This window comes from Euprymna scolopes, chromosome 14 (assembly GCF_053919585.1).
Source record: "Euprymna scolopes isolate OS-2025 chromosome 14, ASM5391958v1, whole genome shotgun sequence".
In the NCBI taxonomy this organism is placed as follows: domain Eukaryota; kingdom Metazoa; phylum Mollusca; class Cephalopoda; order Sepiida; family Sepiolidae; genus Euprymna; species Euprymna scolopes.
In genome coordinates this window covers 158,133,686-158,160,716 of record NC_136495.1, presented here as the reverse complement: position 1 = coordinate 158,160,716, position 27,031 = coordinate 158,133,686, and the positions used below count along the sequence as shown (strand labels likewise).

General features: G+C 33.5%; 1 protein-coding gene across 2 annotated transcripts in view; it reads left to right on the top strand.

Annotated features, from left to right (window-relative positions):
• Positions 1–27,031, top strand: part of LOC145293306 (pyruvate dehydrogenase protein X component-like) — a 104,787-nt gene that overhangs the window by 25,825 nt on the left and 51,931 nt on the right. The window contains exons 4-9 of one of the 2 annotated variants that reach the window (XM_080139948.1): positions 6,651–6,834; positions 7,413–7,490; positions 13,233–13,333; positions 17,452–17,608; positions 18,468–18,545; positions 21,784–21,884. In XM_080139948.1, the coding sequence (XP_079996074.1) occupies positions 6,651–6,834; positions 7,413–7,490; positions 13,233–13,333; positions 17,452–17,608; positions 18,468–18,545; positions 21,784–21,884 (699 nt within the window). The remainder of the gene's footprint in view (positions 1–6,650; positions 6,835–7,412; positions 7,491–13,232; positions 13,334–17,451; positions 17,609–18,467; positions 18,546–21,783; positions 21,885–27,031) is intronic. The other variant, XM_080139949.1, reaches the window with a different exon arrangement.

Here is a 27,031-nt window from a genome sequence, read left to right as displayed (position 1 = left end):
GCATATGGTAAAAAAGAACAATATCATTAGTTGTTCCAGCATAGAATTTAATCACATTTGGATTCCCTGATTACAAATTCACAGGAGAGAAAAAAAGGAGAAAGAACAAAAATGTGCCGAGCGCAAGGGAGGTAACTTAAAATAAAACCTTCTCCCCTTGGAATTGTCCCCCTTGAAGTGTATTTTTTTTTTTTTTTTTTTTAAATAAAAATACGCATGGGTATCGATCCTCTGTTTCGTAAAACAGTTTTTTTTTTTTACTAATATTAACAATTAGCATAAATATCCCGAAAAATTGAGTCCTAAGAAAACCCTAAAAAAATAATCTTAGTGACCCTTAAAGATTGAACTTTCTTTATGATCTACGGACCCATCCTCAAACCCACGGTTCGAATTCTTGTAATGCAGAGCCAACCCTTATTTTCTCAGTAGAGAAAAAGGAAACGTATTCAACACCTGAAGAAGGTCGCAGGATATAGCGATCAAAACGTTGTGCTAATAATATCAAAGATGAGAATAATTGTCCGGTTAATCCAAATAATACATTCACATCGGAACCACTTGTGTCGACCTACAAAAATTCTGTCCAAATTCCTGATGAATCCAAATATGAATAATCAATCCTCATCTCATATATTCAGAAATGTCAATTACACTTAAATACTATTAGAATCCTAAAAAGATCTTTAGGTTGGTGTATCAACATCCCACATCTAGTAGGATGCCCCATCCTCAGCAAAAAACAAAATAGGAAAAATAAAAAAAGGGAATTTTATATATTTCAAACATAAATTAGTAAAGAATCTAGATTAAAATTATTAATAATAGAATACTAACAAGTGTCTATTATAAAATAATGCACACATATCGCACTTTATATATAGATTTAGATGTGCGCATGTGTTATATATATATATATATATAAAAAGGTGAATGTAGTTTGCATTGTATAATATGTAGTTAAATGTAATATGTAGAAGGCAGTACGATGCAGAGGTGTAACGGAAAGACACAAACTGAAGCAGATAAAGAATGATTTTATTAATATAGCTACAAATATGTGTGTGTGTGCGCACACACACACACACACATATATATATATATGTGTGTGTGTGTGTGCGTGCATGTGTGCACACATATATTATGGCTAAATATAGACCAATTAAATTTAAAAAAAAAAATGAAAATAAAGGCTAGCTAACCAGGTTTTGTTCCTTGTTCAACAGAGTTAAATCAAGGTAAATTACAAAAAAAAGTCATGAATATGGCGGTGAGGAGGGGGTGGGGAGAAAAAAATAAAATGAAAAATAAGTAAGTTGGGGTGGGGGAAGATTGCAGCTCAAATCAAGTCAGAAGAGATTTTCTTTTTTGCTTGCAAAGAGACTGTCTCAATGACTTAATAAACATTTCTAAAATTTTTAGATGAAAGGGTGAGTTCAACTTAAGATCGTAAACTTGTCAGCACTGAAATTAGTGGCACACATGTGGTTATTTATAAGATGCTCGAATTTCAGTGCTGACATGTTTATAATCTTAAGTGAACTCACCCTTTCATCTAAAAATTCTAGAAACTATTTTTATTAAGTCATTGAGACGTTCTCTTTGAAAGCAAAAAGAAAATCTCTTCCGACTTGATTGGATTTCTATGTCATTTTTTTTTTGCTTATCTTTCATTTTTTATTTTTATTCTTTTTCTACTCCGCCATATTCACTTTTTTTTTTTTTTTAATCATCATTTTGCTCAATTTAATTTTGTTGAGTAAAGAAACAAAACCTGGTTAGCCATTATTTTCATTTATTTTTTTAAACATCAAGTTAATGGGTCTATATTTTTACCCCCCCCCAATTTTTATTACCGTTTTTTTCTGTTTAGTTACACATGTTTCGGTTACCGAATCATATTAGTTAACTTAACTACTGTTGATCTACCCCGCCCCCACCTCTTTTTCCTTCCTTTTCCCCATTTTTTCGTTTTTCGCTTTTTTCATACCCCTTCTAATATCATTCTTCCAAATTATAATAACCATTTCTATAAAGTCTGACGAGGTTACTGGATCACTAATACGATTTGGTAACTAAAACATGTGTAACTAAACAGATAAAAACGGTAATAAAAAAATAAAACGTGTGTGTATAAAAATGTTATATACGTCCAAATTAAAAAGGGCGACTTTCTAAGTAAATAAAAAAATGAGCTCCGAGGCGGAGCCAATATTAACCGTATGTATCGCTTGAAAAAAAAAAAAAAAAAAAACAATAACAAAATCTCTCTCTCTCTCTCTCTCTCTCTCTATATATATATATATATATATATATATATATATATATATATATATATATATATAATTAAAAAGTTTGACTTGTGTCAAGGTAACCTACATCTAAAATTTTAAATGTTTAGACCCAGAATTGGCTGAATAGTTTGCTAGAGACCACAAAAGTCAAATCTTTTTAACTTTAACCCCTTGGCAGCCAAAGTTTTAGCCAAAAACTGATTAAAAAGCTTGTCCTATATCTGAATATACTTTATGTAAAATTTCAAATGTTTAGACCAAAAATTGGCTGAGTAATTTGGCCGAGAACACAGATCAAATTTTTTAAAACTGACCCCAATTTTGACCTCTTAACATTTATTGTTTTTGGTTCAAATCAAATTAAAAAGTTTGATCCATGTCCAAGTAACCTACATCTAAAATTTTAAGTGTTTAGACCCAAAATTGGCTGCAGAGTTTAGTTTTCAAAGGTCAAATTGTTGAACTTTTACCCTTTAACAGCCAAATTTCTTGTTGAAAACTGATTAAAAAGATTTTTCCAAATCTCAATACCCCTTATGTCAATTTCCAGTCTGTAGACTGAAAATTGACAGGTAGGGAGTTGTACACACAGACAGGCAATTTTCACTTTCATAGATTTATAGATTGGACCCAACATATGGTAATAATTTAAAGTTTTTAAAAAATGACTTGTGCATCACCACCACCACCAAGAATCGGAACAAAACCTGATGATTTACTTTTTCTTTTAACATTAATGCCTGAGCTATGAAAACCTTTTTGCTGCAAACCAGCAATTGAAACATGAACCAATAACTCTTACGTTACGCATGCATATTCGTAATGCCGTCATTCGACCTTCACCTGGCAAATTTCATTTTTCTAATTTTCACACTTTTTCACTGATTTTTTTTTTTTTTTCCCCCAGCTAAAACCCAAATATAAAGTTTCACATGGGTTCGAATATCTTATATATTAAGTTTCATGTCTGTAGACCAAAAACTGACAGGAGTTTGGTAGACAAAATGTTTTAAACAAATATATATATATATATACATATATATATATTTATATATATATATATATAGAGAGAGAAAGCTCAATACGCAATGGTAATTATATATTCCAAACACACTTAGGTGTGTGTGTTTGGAATGAAATTTCAAAAATCGTAAAACTGAATTTCACATGAAAACAATGTTATCTACGTATTCCTTATATTTTTAAGATTATTATATATCCAAAAATTATGAAAATAAATAATAGAATTTGAAAACGATCGTAAGACACAGTTCAAAAGGAGGTAATTTTCTGTTTCAATTTAAACAAGATGGTGGCAATTTTTCATCTGCTAACAGGATTAAAGTTGTTTTTAATAATTCAATAATATTCAGGTAATTTCAACTGCATAATTTGGAAGCTACTATTGTAATTTATTCAAGAAAGGAGACAAAGGAGATTGCAATAACTACCGTGGTATATCTTTATTCCGTGTCACCGGCAAAGTCCAATCCAGAGTGCTCCTTCCAAGGCTCCAGCAGATTGCAAACCGCGTTTATCCAGAATCGCAATGCGGCTTTCGCAGCGAGCGCTCAACCACAGACATGATATTTTCAGTGCGTCAAATCCAGGAAAAATGCAGAGAACAACGTAGACCTCTCCATATCGCATTTGTGGACCTCACAAAAGCTTTTGACATGGTCAGTAGAGATGGTCTGTTTGCCATCCTACAAAAGTTGGGCTGTCCACCAACTCTTCTTAGTTTGATAAGATCGCTCCATAATAACATGACAGCCGCAGTCTTCTTCGAGGGTGACATGTCTGACAACTTCCCTGTGTGCAGTGGAGTCAAACAAGGTTGTGTGTTGGCTCCCACACTGTTTGGCATCTTCTTCTCAGTTCTTCTGCACCACGCTTTTGGAAATCATGAGGACGAAGACTCTGTGTTCCTTCATACTTGCTCTGAATGAGAATTTTTTTAACTTGGCTCGCCTACGTGCCAAAACCAAGATTCGAAAAGTCCTAATACTTGAGCTGCTATTTGCAGACGATGCTGCATTGGTCTCGCGCTCCGTAAGTGGACTCCAGCAGCTGCTTGACAAATTGAACGCTGCTTGTGCGGAGTTCGCACTGGTAATCAGTGTGAAGAAGACAGTTGTGATGCATCAGGGTGACGCATCACCAATCACCATCAATGGCCACGAACTAGAGACTGTCGAGAACTTATCTTAGATCCAACATCAACAAGGGAGTATCCATTGAACAGGAGCTACAAACACACATAGGTAGAGCAGCGTCTACTTTCAACCGACTACGTGAAAGAGCATGGTTCAATAAATACCTCACTTCTCGCACAAAATGCTGCATCTACGAATGCTGTGTTCTATGTACTCTGCTGTATGGAGCAGAGACTTGGACCACATATGCTCGTCCTGAGAAAAGACTGAACGTCTACCATCTCCGATGCTTGCAACATATCATGAGCATCAATTGGTGGGATAGAATCACCAACGAAGAGGTGCTAAGATGTGTCGGCAGCCGCTCATTGTTCCAGACACTCAAGATACTACGATTGCGTTGGTTTGGACACCTGCGCAGAATGCCCGATGGCCGTCTCCCTAAGGAAATTCTCTACAGCGAACTGGCAAATGGATCAAGAAGCCACGGTTGCCCGGTGCTGTGTTTTAAAGACGTGGCCAAACGGGATCTGATCGCTCTTGGCATCGATGTGAATGTGTAGGATGAGCTAGCCGAAGATAGATCAGCATGGAGGCGTGCCTTGAGTAAGGGTGGCAAAGGACTTGAGAACCTTTGGTTCGAGAGGCTGGCGCAGAGAAGACAAAACTAGTGACTACGTTTACTGTTGCTTGCATTAATCTTTCGTAGATTGCTTGCCATTATCATTATTGTAATTTATTAGAATTGATGAAAAAAAAATCAGTTGAAACCATTGTTTTTTATCTGAAAACTCTTATCGGCTATAAAATTTCGTCCCAATAGTGTAGAAGCGCCGCAATGTTATTTACTTAATTTTTGTGTCGAAATTAGTAATATATCCAAAAAATTATGAAAAAAATAATGTAGAAAGTTAATTTTTAATGAAAATTGTTTCTGAAAAATAATTGCAAGTTAAAAAAAAAAGTTAGTTCTAATCATAGTAGGGGAGGTAACTGCATGAAGTTTGAATTTTAAAACAATCATGGCAGATTGCTGGATCGTGAAAGTAAATGTTTTCTATAATAATGTATTAATGTTACTAATTTTGATATAATATGACAATAAGTAGACAACATTGTTTTTTCATTCTTATTCTGAATCGGCATCAACACTTCTATTCTTTTAATCCTTTATGACTTGAATTATGATGTAGATGCTTAAAAAATATTTGTTAATTTTAGATGGCGGCATACTGAATGTAAGCAATGGATAATTGCAATCTGAAGGCATCTGAAGTCAAGTGCTGTTCTGAGCTCCAATCTCTGGTCCCACCATTGCCAATCTTTCAAAATAAACACCCGTCTAGCTGAAACCACTGTCAAAAATTTTTCCCACTCTTTATTTGTGCCAAAACCAAAACGTAGATTTTATGAACAAAGCTTCTTTTTTAGAAGTGCACGCCTGTGGAACTCTCTTCTGTTTGCCTGTTTCCCACCTGACTACAACCTGGATGTATTCAAGTCCAACATAAACAAATTCCTGATGAACTGCCCTCTTAAGACACTTTATCAAATCTCCAATACTAATGATTACTACGATACTATCCCATTGATTACTGTACATGTAATAACCCTTATCCCTGAGTGGCTTCCAGGCCTTGATAAGTGGTGACCTCCATGTAAAAAAAAAAAAAAAAAAAAAAAAAAAATCTGGCGCATACCCAGATAATGAACTTTATTTATGCTATTTTATTCATTTATTTACGATTGAACGAATTAGTTCAACCAGATCCTAAAGGGCTAAGGTTACTTTTCCATAGAGGTCAAATGATTTTTAATATTTTGTAAGCTCACTTTCCAATTCTCATCATTCAGCAGGTCAATTGTCTTTAATTTCCAGTCCGTATGGTATTGTTTAATGATTTGATTCCAAGTTTTCTTTGGTTGGTCAACCTTCCTGTGATTCAGGCATCCATTCTTTTGCAACGATTTACGTAGCAGAAAGAATGCTTCATATAACCATACCAGTATAACTGATTTGTCCTTAAAAGAACTTTTATGTTGGAAAAATGTAGGGCTTTCAGCAAATCATTGGACCTAATGAGTTGGGTGTGATACGATTTCACTGACGATCCTATCTGTCGCTTTAATGAATGAAAATTAAGTTTCCCAACGAAACAAATATTTTTTTTTTTTTTTGAAAAACAATTTGTTTTTTTAGATGCCAGAAAATTCTAAAGATGTCAAAATTGGAACACTGATTGCTTTGATGGTGGAAGAAGGGGATGATTGGCAGTCTGCTACCATGCCTGGTGCAGAAGCTGTTGCTGCGGCTCCAGCGCCTGCTGCAGCTCCACCACCTGCTGCTCCTGCACCACCTCCTCCTGCTGCAGCTGAACCCTTTCGTAAGTACATTGGCTGACATAAATATATTGTGTTTGTATTTACTATAAAGTTAATCATAATATCCAGCTCCCCAAAAAGGGACACACTTGATGGAGCATGTCTTTTTGATCTAAATGATAAAACTTGGTACAGTTGTCTCTGAAATGCCAGACAAACTGAAATTTGTGCCAATGCCAAAACCGATTCTTTTAATTGTCTTTTTTATTTGATTTTGGTTAAAGCAAAGTTATTCCACGACAAATACTTAGAAATACTAATGTTAAAATACTAAATATTTATTGCTTTTAAAATATCAGTAAAACTAAAATCATCTGCCACAAGTGTATTTTTATGTTTGAGAAAATTATCTGTTCATTTCACGTGTTTTTTTTACAGTACTCGGGGGGGGGGGAACAACTTTATAGTTAAATATTTATAGATTTATAAAGAATTGGAATCAGTAATTGTATCAGAATCTTAAATTTAGAATCGGAATCAGTAATTGTATTGGAATCATGAAAAATCTTTGAATCGTCCCATCACTTGTATATTTTTAATTTTTAAATGTTACTTCTTTTTATACATTTTTGTCTTCCAGGCGGAGTAAAAATCTCGATGCCTTCCTTGTCTCCAACAATGACAGAAGGAGTTATCGTCAAATGGCACAAAAAAGAAGGTAAGAAAGTAAAAAAGCAAAAAACAAAAAAAACTAAACTTATTTTTGTAAAAATCTACGTAGAATGTGAATGCAATTTTATGTTCACGCACACTATAAGTACATATGTTTAAAAAAATATGTTAAGAAACGCTTTAGTAAGAGTTAAAAACATTATTCGGAAAAGAAACACAAATAGAGGTGAAAGTCCTTGATATGCGTGTTATATAGTTATTATTATTATTATTAGACTATACCACTTGTGCGCGTATGTTACGTGAGTTCTTATTAGTAATGATATGAGTCTTAGTGAGAGTTCTTGTCTTATTACATATGATGTTGTATCTTAGAGAGAGAGAGATGTTGTTGTAATGACATTTTATAACACAGACATATTATAACAATACAATTTACCTTTTTGTAGAAATCACAAACACAAAGATGAGCTTTATCCAAAACACATGGTGAATTTATTTAATACGACCGGTCGGGATTTCCTCATTAAGAACTCAAAGTTTCACATCTTAGTTTCTGAAGTGACGTCTCGCTTCAGACGTCCGCCTGTCTGTCTCCCCTGACTGTCTCTCCTGACTGTCTCTCTGACTGTCTCTCCACCAACTAACTCCCACCTGCTATATTGAGAACTCCATGCATCCCGGCCACGTGAGCAAAATTCACGTGTCTCAACATGCACGACTTTGCACGTTTTCGACATTGATTTCCCAATAACCTATTTTCCTTGTTTGTTTCCACAAAGGAATTTAACCTACATATCTAATTTATTTAACTCATATTTTATTATCCACATTCTTTTAACAATTGAATAGTTTATTTATTATTTATTTCATCCGAATTAACAATTTACTGGACATTCCATTTAAACCTATTGTTCTTTAAAACTTATGTCCAGGGTTCGATTTCTGCTTTCTTTTATTTCCATTTTAACTAATCTCTCTATTTTTATACTTACATGAACAGGGGACAGCCCTTATCATGTAACATGCGGAGTTTCAAACAAATACTTTCCTATATATATTATTCCTTAATTGGAATTCATTTTTGAGATGAGCATTATATATTAATTTATTTTTATTTCGGACTATTATTCTCATCTTTATTAGTTGTTGTTTTTCGAAATTCGAAGTTTCTATCCGTCGCGGTTACCACCTGATGAAGGCCAGAGGAATAGTTGGCCAAAACGTTATGAATAATCAAACCAATAAAATATGAAAAACAACAACTAATAAAGATGAGACTAATAGTCCGAAATAAAAATAAATTCATATATAATGCTCATCTCAAAAATGAATTCCAATTAAGGAATAATATATATATATATATATACCAATCGGTACAGACCCGACTATGGAAGATCAGATAATAAATAAACGTGGATTTATAAGATCAAAGAATCCAACCTTGATTGCCCTTCGGGGCCCGTGGCGTAGTTGATAGACGTTGAATCTCTACTGTTCTAGATGAACATTGTCTGAAGATAGCGGTTTCAATCCCACCCGAAGCATGCCAGAGGTTTACTTGGCCAAAATGTGGTGAGACGATAACAACTACGGATGGCAATGATTGCTGAGAATGCAGTTAGGAGATTCGAAGTTCCTATCCGTCGCGGTTACCACCTGACGAAGGCCAGAGGAATAGTTGGCCGAAACGATGTGAATAAACAAACCAATAAAAGATGAAAAACAACAACTAATAAAGATGAGAATAATAGTCCGAAATAAAAATAAATTAATAAATACTTTCCTTCTCATCAGAGGAGAGGAGTTAGTTGTAAAGAAATCTTGTAAAGCATTTAATGAAACTAGGTATGAATTGGATCGTACTAGCATGAAACTGAAGTGGACAGCAATGAAAGCAGGGTAAAAAGGAAAAATGGTTTCACGTGAAAGGGTGTTCCCATGATTGGTGAGTATAAAATCCAGGAAATTTGTAAAAGATCCAAGTTTATGTTATCACTTGCCAGCAAAAAAATAAACTGATGGGATCGTTCAAGTGCCAAAGATTTATTAAAAAAATCTTTAGCCAATAATTATTTAAGAGTGTATGTATATATATATATATATAAAAAAAAAAAATTAATTGTAACATTAAATAAATTAAATAAAATATACAAATAAAATATATATAAATTAAATAAAATATACAAATAAAATATATATATATATATATTAAAAAAAAATTAATTGTAACATTAAATAAATTAAATAAAATGCTTAAAACTTTTAGTTTGAAATTTTAGAAAACGAAGTAATGTTATAAAAATATTTTATTCAACAACTAAAATCGATTTCAAACTTAAAACAACCAATAACACTGGACGGATACGTTTCTCTTTCCAGCAAAACGAAGAGAAAACAAAACAAAAACACTCTTTTTCTTTTAGAGTAAGAAGAGAATATTGTTTTAAAAAAAGTTATAATTTTTAATAGATATATTCGTGTTATTTATTTGAAGAACACTAGCAGGTGGGGGGTGTCTTGCTTTGCCTAGGCATAAAATATGCTTAAATATGATATCTTAATTTGTCCAGATATGCGTATATATTGTTAGTCATGATTTCAAAAGTTTAAAAAAAAAAACTATTTAGGTGTCATCCGCTAGAATTGAAACCGAAAGCCAAATCGTAGCATTCGAAGCTGGTGACGTTTCCACTGTACCAATGCGACACGTATATGAACCGATTAAAAATTAACTAAGACGAACGTACAAAATGTATAACGAATTTTTTCAATCTTGACCCCTTTTTGATCCCTTAAAAACTATTTTAACAGCTAAACACCCATAAAAGAATGGTCCGTAAAAAATCTAATCATTTGAGGCTCTTAGCGCCGCTCTGTGACTTTTAGTCTTAGAGGAGATAGTTTGAAAATATGAAGACAGCCTTTTATATATTAGATTTAACTGACACTAACAATTATTTTTATGGACAAAGAACTACTACTAGTTGCCCAGAATCCCAAGAACAATAGGAGCCCTCTATCATGTCTGGAAGTAACACAATGTTTAACAAGCGAGATCAGAGATTTGCCACTGTACAACTCCTGCTCTCTATCGATCCAAGTTATGACAACAGGACCATTGCCAGCACCCTCAAAATCCATCGCTGGATTGCCATGAATAACAGACGTTCCCAGGATGATGAAAACAAAGTTTCCGGCCACGGTTATGGTGTGGTTTCAAGTGATGTCCACATTATGCCACCTTGCATCTTCAGAATCAGCTTGAAAGTCAACACTAAAGTGTACCTGGATTTGCTGAAGTGTGTGATGATCCCATTATGCAATCAAACACTGGGTGTAGCAGCAGGACTCTGAGAGCTGACCCACAAGTCCAAAGAGATCCATGATTGTCTTCAGAAGGAGTACTACTGGCTTTCTTCTCCTCCATACCTGAACCCACTGGACTACTTCATTTAGTCATATGTTGAGAACATCAACATGACCTGCCACAACACCAAAGCCAGTCTGATCGCTACCAGTGCTTGTGGAAAAGGCATGCGGCTAGTCCTGCACCCATGTCGCAGTGATAATTGAGGCTGAAGGCAGCTACATTAATTAGATGTCAGCTCTACTACATAATAAAGTTACTTGAATTGATTTTTTTTAAATAAATGTTATTAACTACATCTGTAGTGTTTTTTTTTTTTTAGGACGACAAAATTATCGTTCCACTGTGTGTTAGATTGAAAATAATGAAATTTGATGACTTGTAAGAATGAGTTGTGACAAATGTTTCTTAACATTAGATTTGAAGATGGACAAGTTGTAGATTAATCTTTGTCTTCATCGTGATTCATATAGTGTCTCTTCAGTGTAGCTAGCTTAAACTTTTCTTCGCACAAAAAGAGAAAGATGTTTGTTTGGAGTTTAGTTTATTTGGAGGCACATCTCATGCGAGAGAGATAATTTTTTTGTATTACTAAGTTAACATGAATGGGTGGACAGCGAACATACTCAGGAGTGGGGGAGGGGTAGAGATTTTCACCTTTGATGACTTTAACTTTTGAAACCTTTTCTTACATCTGCATCAGTTTCTACTTAAAGTCTTCTCGTGACATCACACGCCATGTCTGTTGATGTTGCTGTTTTTTCTTTACTTTAATCTTACCTGACATTCTGCAAACTCCTGAAATATTTCCCCCTCTTTATATCTCCCTCGTTAAAGTATGGTGTTCAGACCTTTTCTTGATATAAAATACGTGGTATCTAACATGTGGAGAAAGTTCAACCTACTGAAACGGTGCAGAGCCTATCAGATCTGTTCTATGAAAGTCGACTGAAAAAACCTTTTCGCTCTTGAGTGTTAAGAATTACGCTGTGTACTCATTTTTTTTTAATCACGTTGACACACCGATTCCTGCTGGATCATCGCAGTTAAGCAACATTGAACCTGGTCAGTACTAAATGAGTGACCATTTGGGAGTTCCAGGTCCTCTCCATTTATCTTGACATTGTTTCTGGTGGTCCTGGATATTTCCTTTCCACCGGACTCAAACAGTGTCGATTCAGGAAAGGTATGGTTGGAGATTGCGCAACCCTTGCCTCACAATTACATGTGCAGCTGCCCCTGCAGAAGGTATCCTTTGTCTTTCGAGACTGAATGGAGGCATCATTGATCCCATTTTTGCCTATAATCTTATGAATGGTCATTATGATATACCTCATGACCTTTTCTTCATTCTTGCACCAGAAAGAGGTTTGCATGAAATTATTTTGCTGTTGATTTCAATTAAACAAAAGGAGAGACACTTTCTCAATTAGGATTTGTAAATCTTGGAATAGACTTCCTAGTGACATAATAAATGTGCCAACAATCTCATCATTGGGTTTTATATCATTTATGATGTACCTCAGGATGTTTGCTCTTGCATAAGAAAGACGTCTACATTGGTACTACAAGAAATTACTTCATCACCAATTTTGATTTAACAGAAGGAAGACTGCTTTCTCAAATCGGGATCCCTGGACCTTGGAAGATTTCCAGGTGAGATAATAAATGTATCAACAACGCAACAATTCAAGATGAATTTAGACAAATACTGGAATGCTGTTTCCTCTTCTGCGTAAATTTTTACCATCCTTTTCCTACATGTCAACTGAAGCAAACTTGTTTTAATTTTTGTCAAATAAAATTAATTGAATTGAATCTTGGTATTTTTGTGGAAACTTGTTTCTTAAAGTTCTGAATTTTTTTAGATGTGGACTGATTGTTTGACTTACTTGTATGGGTTGGACTATTGTTCTCATCTTGAGTGTTATTTGTGTAATGTTTTGGTCAGTTTGGCCGTTGACCGTCATCGGGTATCTTGGTTGTTGTTTGAAAAAAAAAAATAGAAAAGTTACTTGTTCCGTAGATATTTTCCCTTTTGTCAACCAATGTTTTTCACACATATGAAAGCACAACCATAAAACAGAGACCAACGCCAAGAGTACGAAAATACTACAGAAATAGTTACTTTTCTCCATTCTTTTCCAAGCAACAATTAATATTCATAAAGACAGTCGAAGGCCAAACTAATTGAAACATTGCACAATATAAGTGATATAAACTTTATCTCTCAAACCCTATGTCACTTTGACCCGCATTTACTATGTCTTTGTTTAAAATTCATACTAGCTCATTTTCGATATACGCTCTCACCCTCCCAATAATGTAACACTGATGCCCATATTTCTTTGTATGTTTTTGTTATTGTTTTTTGTTCTTGTAAATTTCACATTTCTTCTTTTTCAATTTTGTTTTTAGGAGACGTGATAGCTCCAGGGGATTTGCTTTGTGATATACAAACTGATAAAGCTGTTGTCAGCATGGATGTTGAGGAGGAAGGAATTCTTGCCAAAATACTTGTGAGTTTATTTTGTCATGTGTATATTTATATTTTATATTTTTTGTTTTTGATTTTTTTGGGAGTTAATTTTGTGATATGTATATTGGTTCCCCGATTTATCAGTGAGGGATCTATGTCTTCAGTGGTGTACATGTGTCCGTTAGTCCGGACGATTGCAAGATAACCGTTCATTAGTTTTTCCTGAAATTTTATCACAAATTGTATTTCATTAAATAGATGTGCACAGTAAAAAAATTTTTTTTTGTGAAAATTCCCGTTGCATCCCCAGGGGCTCAAGAGGTCAAAAATGTCACATTTTGCCTCATAACTTTTGATCTATCCATTAGATTTTCCTGAAACTTGGCCAAAATGTGGAGCCCATTGTTCTTAATATAAATTCAGTATAGGTGATCCTGGCAAAATTCTGGTTTACATCCCTCTAGGACTTTTAGGCCTAAAAAAATGCCTTTTTTGGAGCTTTTTTTTCATATTACTCAAAAACTTGATATGTATGTCTATATAGTGGTTTTCCATGATTTTGAATTCAAATATACATGTCTTAAGACATGAAACTGCACCATTTGTCCATTTTCACTGAGGTTCAGCGTTCCCAGAGGCTCAAAAGGGGTCACAAATGCCCCCAAATTATAAAATGACACTTTTACCCCATAACTTTTGTTCCATCTATTAGATTTTTGTGAAACTTAGCGAAAATGTGAAGGCAATGTTGACCCTTCACACTTCTCGTATTCATCATTTCTTCACTATTTTTTGCAAATTTTAAAATTCCATACATAGATCTAAAAAGACGTATCAACGCATATACAACAGCGAAATGGCAAACCTACTGGAATGAACACCTTAACTTCAGGAAATCATACCAAAAATCAAGACAAGAACAAAATACGAAACTAAACAGAAAAGAAGTCAAACTAACAAGAATAAAAATAGGCCATACTCACTTAACCCACTCATATCTCCTAAAAAAAAAGAAAGCCAACCCATCTGTATACCTTGTCAAACACCACTCACAATCAAACACATTAATTGAATGTACTGATTTTGTAACAGTAAGACAGCGATTCTACAAAGAAAACAATATTAAAAAGTTATTTGATAAAAACAATCCCCACACCATACTCTCATATCTTAAAAAAATTGGCCTTTATAAAAAATTTTTAAAAAGAACCCTTTATACAACGGTCCTGGATATGGCCTAAAACTATATCAGATGGTGAGACCCCACCTTGTGGGCCTTGGGGAGTGTGGAGCCACCCTTTAATTGCCATTGCTCCCAGGTCCACTCTGACCTGGAGTGGTGGTACCTGTTAGGGTCCCAACTATAGGTTAAATAGAATCCGATTTAAAAAACAAATATACTCCATTAAAAATCGTTCCTCAAAATAACTAGATTCGGCATTAAATAACCTGAAAAGGGTTGATATGCCGTAAAACAAAACCAACCAACCAACTATTTTTTTGTGGCGTGAAGCACTAGAAGGGGAGTACGCATGCGCTGCTTGTTTATATATTATTATTTATTTATTTTATTTTTTTGGGGGGAGTTAATTTTGTGATGTGTATATTTATATATTATTTTTTGTGTTAATTTTATGATGCATATATTTATATATTATCAGCTGCGTTTCCAAAAGTAAAGCCTCCTATTTTTTCTCTTTTTTTTTTTTTTTAACTTAAAAAGTACAAGATCTATGAAGACGGTGATACCATTAAACTGAGCACTGATTTGTGCTCCAGAATTTATTTTTCTAGATAGTCACCACTTTTCTCAGTGCACTTTTGCCAGTAATTCAATGATGTACTTCTATTTTTGACGCACATCCATGATGGGGGTTGCTTTCTTAGCATCTCACACCATCAATATCTGCAACAGAGGTATGACACTTTCAAGTTATGGATGCATAAGTTTAGTCATCATAACAATGTAATTTTATAATTCCCTCTGATCCATTCAGACAAAATAAGAAAAAATAGGAGGCATTATTCACTTATCTTGTTTTTTTTTGTTTTTTTTATTAAAATGTCTAAATTATTGTATTTAACTGACTATGAATGCAAGGTAATTTCAATGCATTGCATTATAATAACTTGGTCGTAAAAAAAATACCACATTAGGAAAGGTGTTATTCAGAGCATTCTCGCCCTGACATGGTACAAAATTAACTTCGCAGTCTAGTTTTGGGAAGATGATTTCTTCCGTTCTCTACAGCCTCATCTTCACAAAACCAACGTTACTAGTCTTTCTCTACTCTCTTGTTATTTGCATGGAAAGTGCTTCACTAAGCTCTAATCTCTGGTTCCTCTCTGTAAGACATTCACAGCAATCTTAGTATCACTACTGTGAAAAAAAAATTTTCATTTAAGTCTCTGTGTATCTAAAATTAAAATTTCCATGAACAAAGTTTCTTTCCAAGAACTTCTAATCTGTGGAACACATTACCACGGGACTGCTCCCAGCAGATTACAACATGGTTGTTTTCAAACAATCTCCAGAAGTAATCAATAATTCTATTCACCATTTTCAATAATCCTCTCATTATTCAACTGACAATCATCTCCTCTTATTAACCTTTATCTTCCAGTTGCTTTTAGCCTTGATAATAGTGACTAATTAATAAAAATATATTTAAACCAAAGAAAATTAATAACTTTTGTTTTCTATTTTTTGGGGGAGGAGGGAGGATGTTACTGGTACAGTTTGTGCCTCATACTAAAACTAACTTTTTGTCTGCATCTTCCAGCAAGTTTATATAAACAGCTGGAAGCTGACAAAGCACTTAGCCAATCAGATTGCGAGATTGCAGATAATTTTCAGTTGTGAATTGAGTAAATTGTGAGATTCATCTGCGTTAACTACAACAGAAAATGCCCAAATTTTTAGAAAATGAAAAGAAAAAATAGTGATTGGATATTTTCACTCCAGCCCTAACCTAAAAAAAATTGTAATAAACTGTTTCTTTTTTTTTTTTTTTTTGTAGAGAAATTAGAAAAATAAAATATTGAAGTTCAAGTGAAACCAATGGTATCTGCTGAATTGTCACATCACAGTAATGAAAATATCAAAAAATTCCGAAAAACAATAAGGTAGAAAATTTATTATGAACGAAAACAATTTTCGAAGACAATTAGCAAAAATTAAGTTTTGCTAAATTGACCAATGATTGAGTTTTCAGAAAATATTTACCTCCCTTTTCTTATAATTAGAACTCTCCAGTTTCTTCTTTGTAAAACTCAATTTTTGCTGATTGTCTTCCAAAACTTTTTTCATTAATAATTAATTTTCTACCTAATCGCTTTTCATAATTTTGGGATATGCTCATTACTGTAACATGACAATTCAGTAGATACCATTGGTTTAATTTGAAATTCAATATTTCATTTTTTTTATTTCACTACATTAAAGAAGAAACATTTTTTAACCATAACCTTAAAGCATATTTCTAAAAAATGATAATGCAAAAAAGACTGCCTTCCTGCAGTGATTTAGTCCACAATACATTGTAGTCTACATTGCACTGTAGAGAACCTACTGTTGATTTTATGAAATTATTTTTATGCAATGACTTAAATTTAAGTTTAAAATTCAAGTCCAGAATTATGGTTCAAGTGTGCTCTAAACAGAAACATTTATTTCAAACATGCCCCTGCCTTATCAAAGAACTTATTGATTTTTTATAAAATATTTTTATATATTGGCTTAAATGACAAGTTTAAAATGCAAAATTCAAGTATCATGGTTCAATTGTGTTCTAAAGAGAAATATTCATTTTGAATGCACCCTTGCCTTATCAAAGAACCTACTGTTGATTTTATATGTTCTGCTTTTCTGCTTGTGCGGTGATAAAACTTCTCAAGTACACTTGTGATGATCTTTAATCAGATTTCTTAAAGATTTTCAATGCTTAACAGAGGCATTCTGATACAAAACCTATGTAAGAACACTCCCAGACACATAAAGTATATTTGTGTGAAATTTCGTTAAAATTGGTCCAGCTGTTTGAGTTCCATAGGGAATGCACTTGTACACACACACACACACACACACACACACACACACACACACACACACACAGTGCCTTTTATATATATATAAGTAAAGATATTTTTCTTTTGTAGATGCCAGAGGGAAGCAAAGATGTGAAGGTTGGTCACTTGATTGCCCTTATAGTGGAAGAAGGCGAAGATTGGCAGAATGTGACAATTCCAACTGATGGAGCTGAAGATTCAGCTGCACCCCCACCACCTTCAGTTTCACCTCCAGCTGAACCTTTCCGTAAGTACATTGGCTGACATAAATATATTGTCTCTATTTACTATAAAGTTAATTATAATATCCAACTCCCCAAAATGGGGCACACTTAATGAAACGTTTTTTGATTTAAAAGATAAAACTTGGTTTTATTGTTTAATTTAATTGTCTCTGAAGTGCCAGACAAACTAACACTAGCATTTTTGTCCATCGTTGTTTTGAACAAACCAAAGTGTCCCCTTGATGTAAATATCCCTGACTAACCAGACAAGCAACAAAGTTCCACACCTTCATTATAGAGGTCACCGATGCTGGCGACCCTTCTATTCTAATAGTTTCTTTAAAAGTCTGCTGCAAAAGATACAATATGGGATTTGATGACAAAAACTAATTGGGTGAATAGTTGTGAGGAATTTTTTTTATATATTTTAGTGTTGGGACAATAAATTGGAATTGGGAATTGAAAAAATCAGAACTTTTAAGGAATCGGGAAAAATTTGTGCCTAGTTTCCAATGCCAAAAACAATTCTTTTAATTATCTCTTTTTTTATTTGATTTTGTCTAAAGCAAAATTCTTCCACTACAGGTTGTAATGTTAAAATAGTAAAGTAATATTTATTGCTTTTAAAATATCAAAAAATCTATAGATCATCCGACTCAAGTGTATTTTTATGTTTGAGAAAATATCTGCTCATTTAACATGTTTTGTTTACCATAATCAGGAAAAAATAGCACATTTTTATAGTTAAATATTTATAGAGAATTTATAAAGAATCGGAATCGGTGATTGCATTGGAATCATGAAAAATCTTTGAATCGTCCCATCACTTGTATATTTTTAATTTTTAAATGTTACTTCTTTTTATACATTTTTGTCTTCCAGGAGGAGTAAAAATCTCGATGCCTTCCTTGTCTCCAACAATGACAGAAGGAGTTATCGTCAAATGGCACAAAAAAGAAGGTAAGAAAGCAAAAAAAAACCCCCCCAAAAAACTTATTTTTTTTATTAATCTATGTAAAATGTGAATGCAATTTTATGTTCACACACACACATGTATATGTGTGTGTTAGACAATAGGACCCCCCAGGTTGTCATTGATGGACGTACATCCAAGCAGCATAACATTAATGCGAGAGTGCCTGAAGGGTCGATCCTTGGACCACTATTATTTCTGATATTCATAAACGACCTCCCTGATCATATTGTGTGTGAGATGACTATATTTGCTGATGATACAATGCTCTATAACATGCACGAGGGAATAACGGATATACATAAATCTAAGAATGGCACAATCGCTGTACCGATTCAAGTAATGACAATAGGACCATTATCAGCACCTTAAAAATGCATCACTGGATTGCCACAAATAGCAGGGACATGCCCAGGATGATGTATTCTGGCTACGGTTATGGTCTTTGATCTGCTTTCAAATGAGGGCCACATCATGCCACCTCACATCTTTGAAGTCAGCTTGAAAGTCAACAGCAAAGTTTACCTGGATGTGCTGAAGTGTATGGTGATCCCATAATGCAATTAGGTGGCAGCAGGACTCTGAGCTGACTGACAAGTCCAAAGAGACCCAGGCTATGACTTTGTACCCTGAACCCGCTGGACTACTTCATTGGGTCATATGTCAAGAACATCACCAACATGACCTCTCACTACACCAAAGCCAGCCTGATTGCTGAGTATTTGCCTACTGGCACTTGTGGAAAAGCCATGCTCCCAGTTCTGGACCTTGATTGATGGTGAAGGCGGCTACATGGAATAGATGTCATCTCTACTACATAATAAAGTTACTTGAATTGATTTTTTTCAATAAAAGTTTTTAACTACATCTGTAGTGTTATTTTCTTTAGGACGACAAATTTATCGTTCCACTGTGTGTTGGATTGAAAATAATGAAATTTGATGACTTGTAAGAATGAGTTGTAACAAATGTTTCTTAACATTAGATTTGAAGATGAATAAGTTGTAGATTAATCTTTGTCTTCATCGTGATTCATATAGTGTCTCTTCAGTGTAGCTAGCTTAAACTTTTCTTCGCACAAAAAGAGAAAGACGTTTGTTTGGAGTTTAGTTTATTTGGAGGCACATCTCATGCGAGAGAGAGAGAGATAATTTTTTCGTATTACTAAGTTAACATGAATGGGCGGACAGCAAACAGACGCAGGAGTGGGGGAGGGGTAGAGATTTTCACCTTTGATGACTTTAACTTTTGAAACCTTGTCTTACATCTGCATTGCTCAGCTGCTACTTTAAAGTCTTTGTTGATTACAATCTCATGAAATATTTCTCCTTCTTTATATCTCCCTTGTGAAACTTGTCAATATGTAACATGTGATATTAAACATGTGTAAAGAGTTCAAAGACAAACTACTCAAACGGTGCAGAACCTATTGGATCCGTTCTATGAAAGTTGACTGAAAAAAACCTTTTCATTCTTGAGTATTGACAATTACTTTGTGATCTCATTTTTGCCTACAATCTCATGAATGGTCATTATGGTATACTTCATGACCTTTTATTCATTCTTGCACCAGAAAGAGGGTTGCATCGAGAGTACAAGGAATTATTTTACTGTTGATTTCGATTGAACCAAAGAAGAAACACTTTCTCAATCAGGATTTCTAGACTTGAAATAGACTTTGAAGTGACATAATAAATGCACCAACAATGCAACAATTCAAGATGAATTTAGACAAGTGCTTCTGGGTAAATTTTTACCATCTTTTGTCCCTACATGTCAACTGAAGCAAAATTGTTTTTAATTTTTGTCAAATAAAATTAATTGTATTTTTTTTTTTTTTTTTTTTTTTTTTTGGGGGGAAACTTGTTTCTTAAAGTTCTGAATTTTTTAGATGTGAATTAATTGTTTGTATTATTTGTATTGATTGGACTATTGTTCTCATCTTGAGTGTTATTTGTGTAACGTTTTGGTCAGTTTGGCCTTTGACCATCTTCAGGCATGTTGGTTGTTGATTGGGAAAGAAAGGAGAAAAGTTACTGGCTCTGTAGATATTTGTCAACCAATTTTTTTCACACATACAAAATCACAACCATAACATAGAGACCAACTCCAAGAGTACGAAAATACAAGAGTACAAAACTATCTACGGAACCAGTTAACTTTCTCCTTCCTTTTCCAAACAACTACTATAATACTATCGCCTCCCAGGAGGGTTACTTGGTTAAGGAACGTCTTGGGAATGCAACCAGCTCCTCAGGGAATAAACGATATCTAACGATAAGCACATCAATAAAAACGGGTCGATATGTTGTTAGCTATAACTGTCTGGCATGGGTCGCTTCTTGTGTGTTCATTGCGTTGTTACAGGCAGCTTTCTGTCGTCGCATTCATGGGGGGAACCGCAGGCTGAAATCGAACACTTGTACAAAAATAGCGAACAAATGCATTTTTATAAAAATATAATTTATTTAAGATTTAACAATGAGGAGCATATTTTTATAAAACCAGCTAAAATCAGACGCATGCTATGTCGCGTTTGCCGACCCCAGAATGCAAGCATCAACTGTTTAAAAACAATACAATCATATTTTAATTCTCTCTTTCTTCATTGAAAGAGAGAGAAAGGGAGTGAATGAGAGAAATAGAGAAAGAAAGAGAAAGATAGCAGAGAGAATGAGACAGGGACATAAGAGAGAAGATATATTCATACAGGTTAAACATTGAAGAGTTCTCCTGGTTCGACCGTTCAAATTCTAAGGCCTTATATCGTTTTGCCTTGGTGCAATATTATAAACAAACTGTCATTCTTGGCTTGAGTCATCACAGAACATTTTCAAAATCACAAACACCTGTTTTACACAATTGCACCGCACAAGTGAACTTCAAGTTAGGCACAAGGTTTATTTATGTAGGAGCCCCCAGCTCCCTCAAAAGAGGCTACATCATTGTGCCACACAACTAATATTCATAAAGACAGTCGAAGGCCAAAATAATTAAAACGTTGCAAAATATAAGTGATATAAACTTGTTTATCTCTCAAACCCTATGTCACTTTGACCTGCATTTACTATGTCTTTGTTTAAAATTCATACTAACTCATTTATTTGCTATTCGACATAGAATCTCACCCTCATAATAATGTAACACTAATGCCCATATTTTTTTTGTTATTGTTTTTTTGTTGTTGTAAATTTCACATTTCTTCTTTTTCAATTTTGTTTTTAGGAGACGTGATAGCTCCAGGGGATTTGCTTTGTGATATACAAACTGATAAAGCTGTGGTCAGCATGGATGTTGAGGAGGAAGGAATTCTTGCCAAAATACTTGTGAGTTTATTTTGTCATGTGTATATTTATATTTTATTTTTTTTTTTTTTTAATTTTATTTTATTTATTTTTTTTGTGATGTGTATATTTTATAGATTATTTTTTTGTGAGTTAATTTTAATATGCATGTATTTATATATTATCAGCTGCATTTAACCGATGTTGCCCAGGAGTAAATAATTTCATTTGGGTTACCATTTTTTTTTTTTTTTTTTTTTTTTTTTTTGTATGTCTTGCTATCTCCGGTTAGACCAAATTATGCATTAATATGAGCATTCTCTTTGGCAATGACAATGGCTAAGTGTTTAACGACATGAATAACACGAGAATTCTCATGACAGTTTTCTGAGTCTTTCTACTTCCGCGCTTATGACAAATTGGAAGCGAGTGCTTGTGATACTATCACTAGAAGATTACCATTGGGTTAAAAAACTCTTTCTATCCAGTTTGAATTTTCATCAGTTTCCTTCTTTTAGATGAGTTGTCTTCATCTGGATGAGGAGTTTCAACTATTTCCTCCCCACCTTTGTATTGTAACTCTCTGGAATATCAGAGGGTGGTTAACAGGTGCTATACTTTGCGAAAAGGTGACTTGGGACTGTGCAAGTAGGAGCATTCATCTCCCTGAAATATATAAGGATTGAGCCAAAAGTAAAGCCTCCTATTATTATTTTTTTTTTTTTTAACTTTTTTTTTTTAACTTAAAAGTTAAAGAGTTGTGAAGATGTGGTGCCATTAAAACGCACACCGATTTGTGCTCCAGAATTTATTTTTCTACATAGTCACCAGAATTCTCAGTGCACTTTTGCCAGGAATTCAATGATGTATTTCTACTTTTAATGCACATCCATGACGGGAGTTGCTTTCTTAGCATCTCACACCATCAATATCTGCAACAGAGGTATGACACTTTCAAGTCATAGATGCATAAGTTTAGTCATCATAACAATGTAATTTTATAATTCCTTTTGGGTTAAATAGAATCCGACTTTAAAAACAAATATACTCCATTAAAACTCGTTCCTCAAAATAACTAGATTCAGCATTAAATAACCTGAAAAGGGTTGATATGCCGTAAAACAAAAACAACCAACCAACCAACCATTTTTTTTGTGGCGTTATCTCACATGCAGCACTAGTGTTACATGATAAGGGCTGTCCCCTTTTCATGTAAGTATAAAAATAGAGATTTAGTTAAAATGAAATAGAATAGACGAAATTCGAACCTCGTAATTTAGGTTTAGAAATAGATTACGAGAGAGAATTAGAAAATGGAATGTAAAAACAAACCATTGTTTAGCTTAGAGATAAAATAGTTTTAAGAAAAGAAATGTGCATTTGTCAATTCTGTTATGAAATTGAATTGAGGAATGCAACTATAGGATAATTTAATAAACATGTTTTTAACATATTAGAAATATAGGTTACTGGAAATATAGGTTAAAATTCCTTTTGTAAACAAAGGAAAATGTATTGGACACGCATTTTCAGAACACGTGAAAGAAGACACATGTTTTAACATGGGTATGATGTCATGGAAAATGGGAAGTTCTCAATATAGTTAGAAACTTTATAGTTAAGCAGGAGAGTCTGAGGACGACATACGACAGTCTGGAGTCCAGAGATGGACAGTCGAACGTCTGGAAGCGAGACGGTCACCTTTGAAACATAGAATGTAAAACTTTGAATTCCTGACTAAGAAAACCACCGACCGGTCCATGGAAATAAACGCGTCATGTGTTTTTATAAACGTCGTCTTTGTGTTGTAATTCTACCAAAAGGTAAAGTGAAATTGTCATTATATGTCTTATATATCCTGTGTTTTAAAATGTCTTTACATACACAATGTCTCTACATCTCATATCTACAATGTGAACACTAAGACTGTCTCAACACTGTCTCCTCACTCTAAGAGCTTCTACTACACTTCTAAGTATGAACATTTTATATATATATGAATCTCTTCATAACACGAACACAGAACGTAACATCTCTCTTAATAAGACTCTCTAAGACTCACTTTTAATAAGACTTTCCAACAACAATAACAAACAATAATAATAATAATAATAACACTAGAAGGGGAGTACACATGCGCTGCTTGTTTATATATTATTATTTATTTATTTTATTTATTTTATTTTATTTATTTATTTATTTCTTTTGGGAGTTAATTTTGTGATGTGTATATTTATATATTATTTTTTGTGTTAATTTTATGATGCATATATTTATATATTATCAGCTGCGTTTCCAAAAGTAAAGCCTCCTATTTTTCTCTTTTTTTTTTAACTAAAAAAGTACAAGATTATAAGATAATCTTTGTCATTGCATTTCGCCAGGTTGAAACACTTCCATCTCTTGTGAAAAAAGTCGTATTTGGGCCGAAAAGTTCAGATAAAAGTTTGACCGCCTCAGAAGATTTCCAGTTCTAGGTAGTCAATGAACTTATTGTGTCCTGTGCTCCCTAGTTTCCTTAAAAGTAAGAGGACCTTTTTGTATTGCTCCACTCTTGGCAATCAAAAGTGAATTAAGTTTTCATATATCCTATAAAAAGGGTCAAACGTCTTTTCCTGCTCCGGTATGTAGGTGAACGTTTCAATCAAATTCCATATGGTGTTTTGGTAAAAAGCTGTGCTGTTGTTTCATTCTGTTCAACATTTTTAAGAAAAGTTCCTCTTGTCTGTTGAAGTAACAATTTCTCCTCCAACATTTGTTGCCGCTGTTGCTGTTTATCTTCCTGTTCCGACAGTTGTTTTGTGGCATTTATTTTGACTCGAATTGTCGAATTATAGGAAAAATTGTTGTTACTGAAATTGCTGTTGAAATTGCAACTAGAGCTGTCTAGTTTGTTCTTTTACATTTTTCTCTGGCTTTTGCTGCACCTTGAGCAACTGCGTGATAAAGGGCTTCCAGTCCTCCATCTTGGATATCTATACCAAGCGAACGACAAAAAAAAAACCCTTTTTTTATATGAACACTAGGAAAAAAAATGTTGAAAGGAACAAAAAAAAAAATGTCCTATCTATTTAAAAAAATTTTTTTTTTTAAATATATATATTGTGACAAAATACTCCCTTTTCGATGTCTCAGACAAAACCCGAATGAAGAGGGAGGAGAATCTCGCGAAACCAATATCAGACGTTCATTCTTTAGATTTGACCATCACCCGATCCAGGCTGATTGTCTTTGGAATCTATAGCCGATAAGGTTTATAGCTATTAATTCATTTCGTTATTAATATTCTTTAATTCTGGTGATTAAAATTATCTTCCTTTGGACTTAAGTACGTCTCCATTCAGGTACAGCAGGGTGAAGTTTAAATTCGAATCCAACAGCGAAATTTTAGTATATACATAAATATATAATCTCCCCTTCCTTTTTTTTTTTTTTTTTTTTTTTTTTTTTTTTTTTTTTAGATATATGAAACACGTACAACTTCGAAAAAGATCTTGCAACAGTTCAAAATTCAAATAATAAAGAAAATGATAATACAGAAAAAGTCTGAATATAACTGTTTGTGCGTCTTGCGCGGATTTATATTTTTTTTATAGCCGCACTTGAAAATAAATACGTTGACGAAAATTATCGATATTCTTAGGAACAAAATGGGTGTGACGCGTATTCAAGTTTTACTAACCGTAACTGGTGGAGTCACTTGTCATCCTTTTATATATTTTCTTTTTTTTTTTTTATATCCAACGGTTTACAACCTGAAGTTTGGAGTGCGGCCAGCCGTCAATGTACGCTGTTATCTCCCTCCCCCAAATTCTGCAACTAATTTTATTTTATCGTCGATTCTCGACCATGGCTAAGAAGTGAAACTTGATCTGATTGGCCGGATCTCGACCAATTATGTTACTGTTTACTATCCTCGTCACCGTCATCATCATCATCACTATTAATACAGTGTTCACTGATATTATATTGGTTCGCGACAATATATATATATATATATATATATATATATATATATATATATATATCACTTGAGGTTTTCAGGTCTAAAACTGTGAAAACTGAAATAAAAATGGAGGGAAAACTTTTTCCAAACATTTAAGAGTGGACAAAAATAGCATTTTTGCCTTCCAGCACCCCAAAATATGTCCTTTTTTTTTTCTTTGTTTCATAAAATATAATGTTCACTTCCAACAACAATCAAGAAAATAAAATATTCAAAACTTGAGAAAAAATCTTGAACAAATTAAAGATGTTACATTTTAGTTTTCCAGTTTGCAATGAATTAAATCCATGAAACAAGTCAATGTGTGCTAAATTAGGTCAACCTTTTAAAATGGACAGTTTCTTGTTCTTCAAAGGAGACAGCTTTTTTTTTTTCTTGTAAAACTCAGTTTTTGCTAATTGTCTTCCAAAACTATTTTCATTAATTAATTTTCTACCATGTTTTTTGTAATTTTTTATATGTTCATATCAATTCAGTAGATGCCATTGGTTTAACTTGAAATTCAATATTTCAATTTTTGAATTTCAGTACAATAACGAAATACCATTTTTTAACCTAATCTTAAACCATATACCATAAAAAAATGTAAAGACATTTTTTTCATCCTAATCTGTCCATTTCAAAAGCTGTACCAATACAAACAATAACAAAACAAAATTTAGCAAAACAAAAAAAATAATTTAACAAATGTAATTTTATTGTTAAAAAAATAATAGTGCATTATATTTTTTATCAAAAACTATTTTTACAAAAAAAATTTATGTACAGTGACTTTTTTTTCATTGTTTCATTATTTTTTCCTATTTGATAGCAGCTCCTTCTTTTGATTTTGACACTGGGTTGTTTTCATTTGCTATCTTTCAGCTATTTACATGAACAGCCAAAAGATGCTGACAAAATTTAGCATGAATCACAAACTGTACTGTTTTTTGTCTTTTCACAAGAAAAGAAAATTTGATTCTTATTCAGAATTCTTCCTATATTAAAAAGCAAAAAAAAAAAAAAAAAAAATCAGTATGACGTATGTAGCCATATTTCAAAAATATGTAAATTGATCAAAATCCGATACAAATCCTATGTAAGAACACTCCCAGACACATAAAGTATATTTGTGTAAAATTTCAAAAAAATTAGTCCAGCTGTTTTGAATCCCATAGGGAATGAAGTTGCACACACACACACA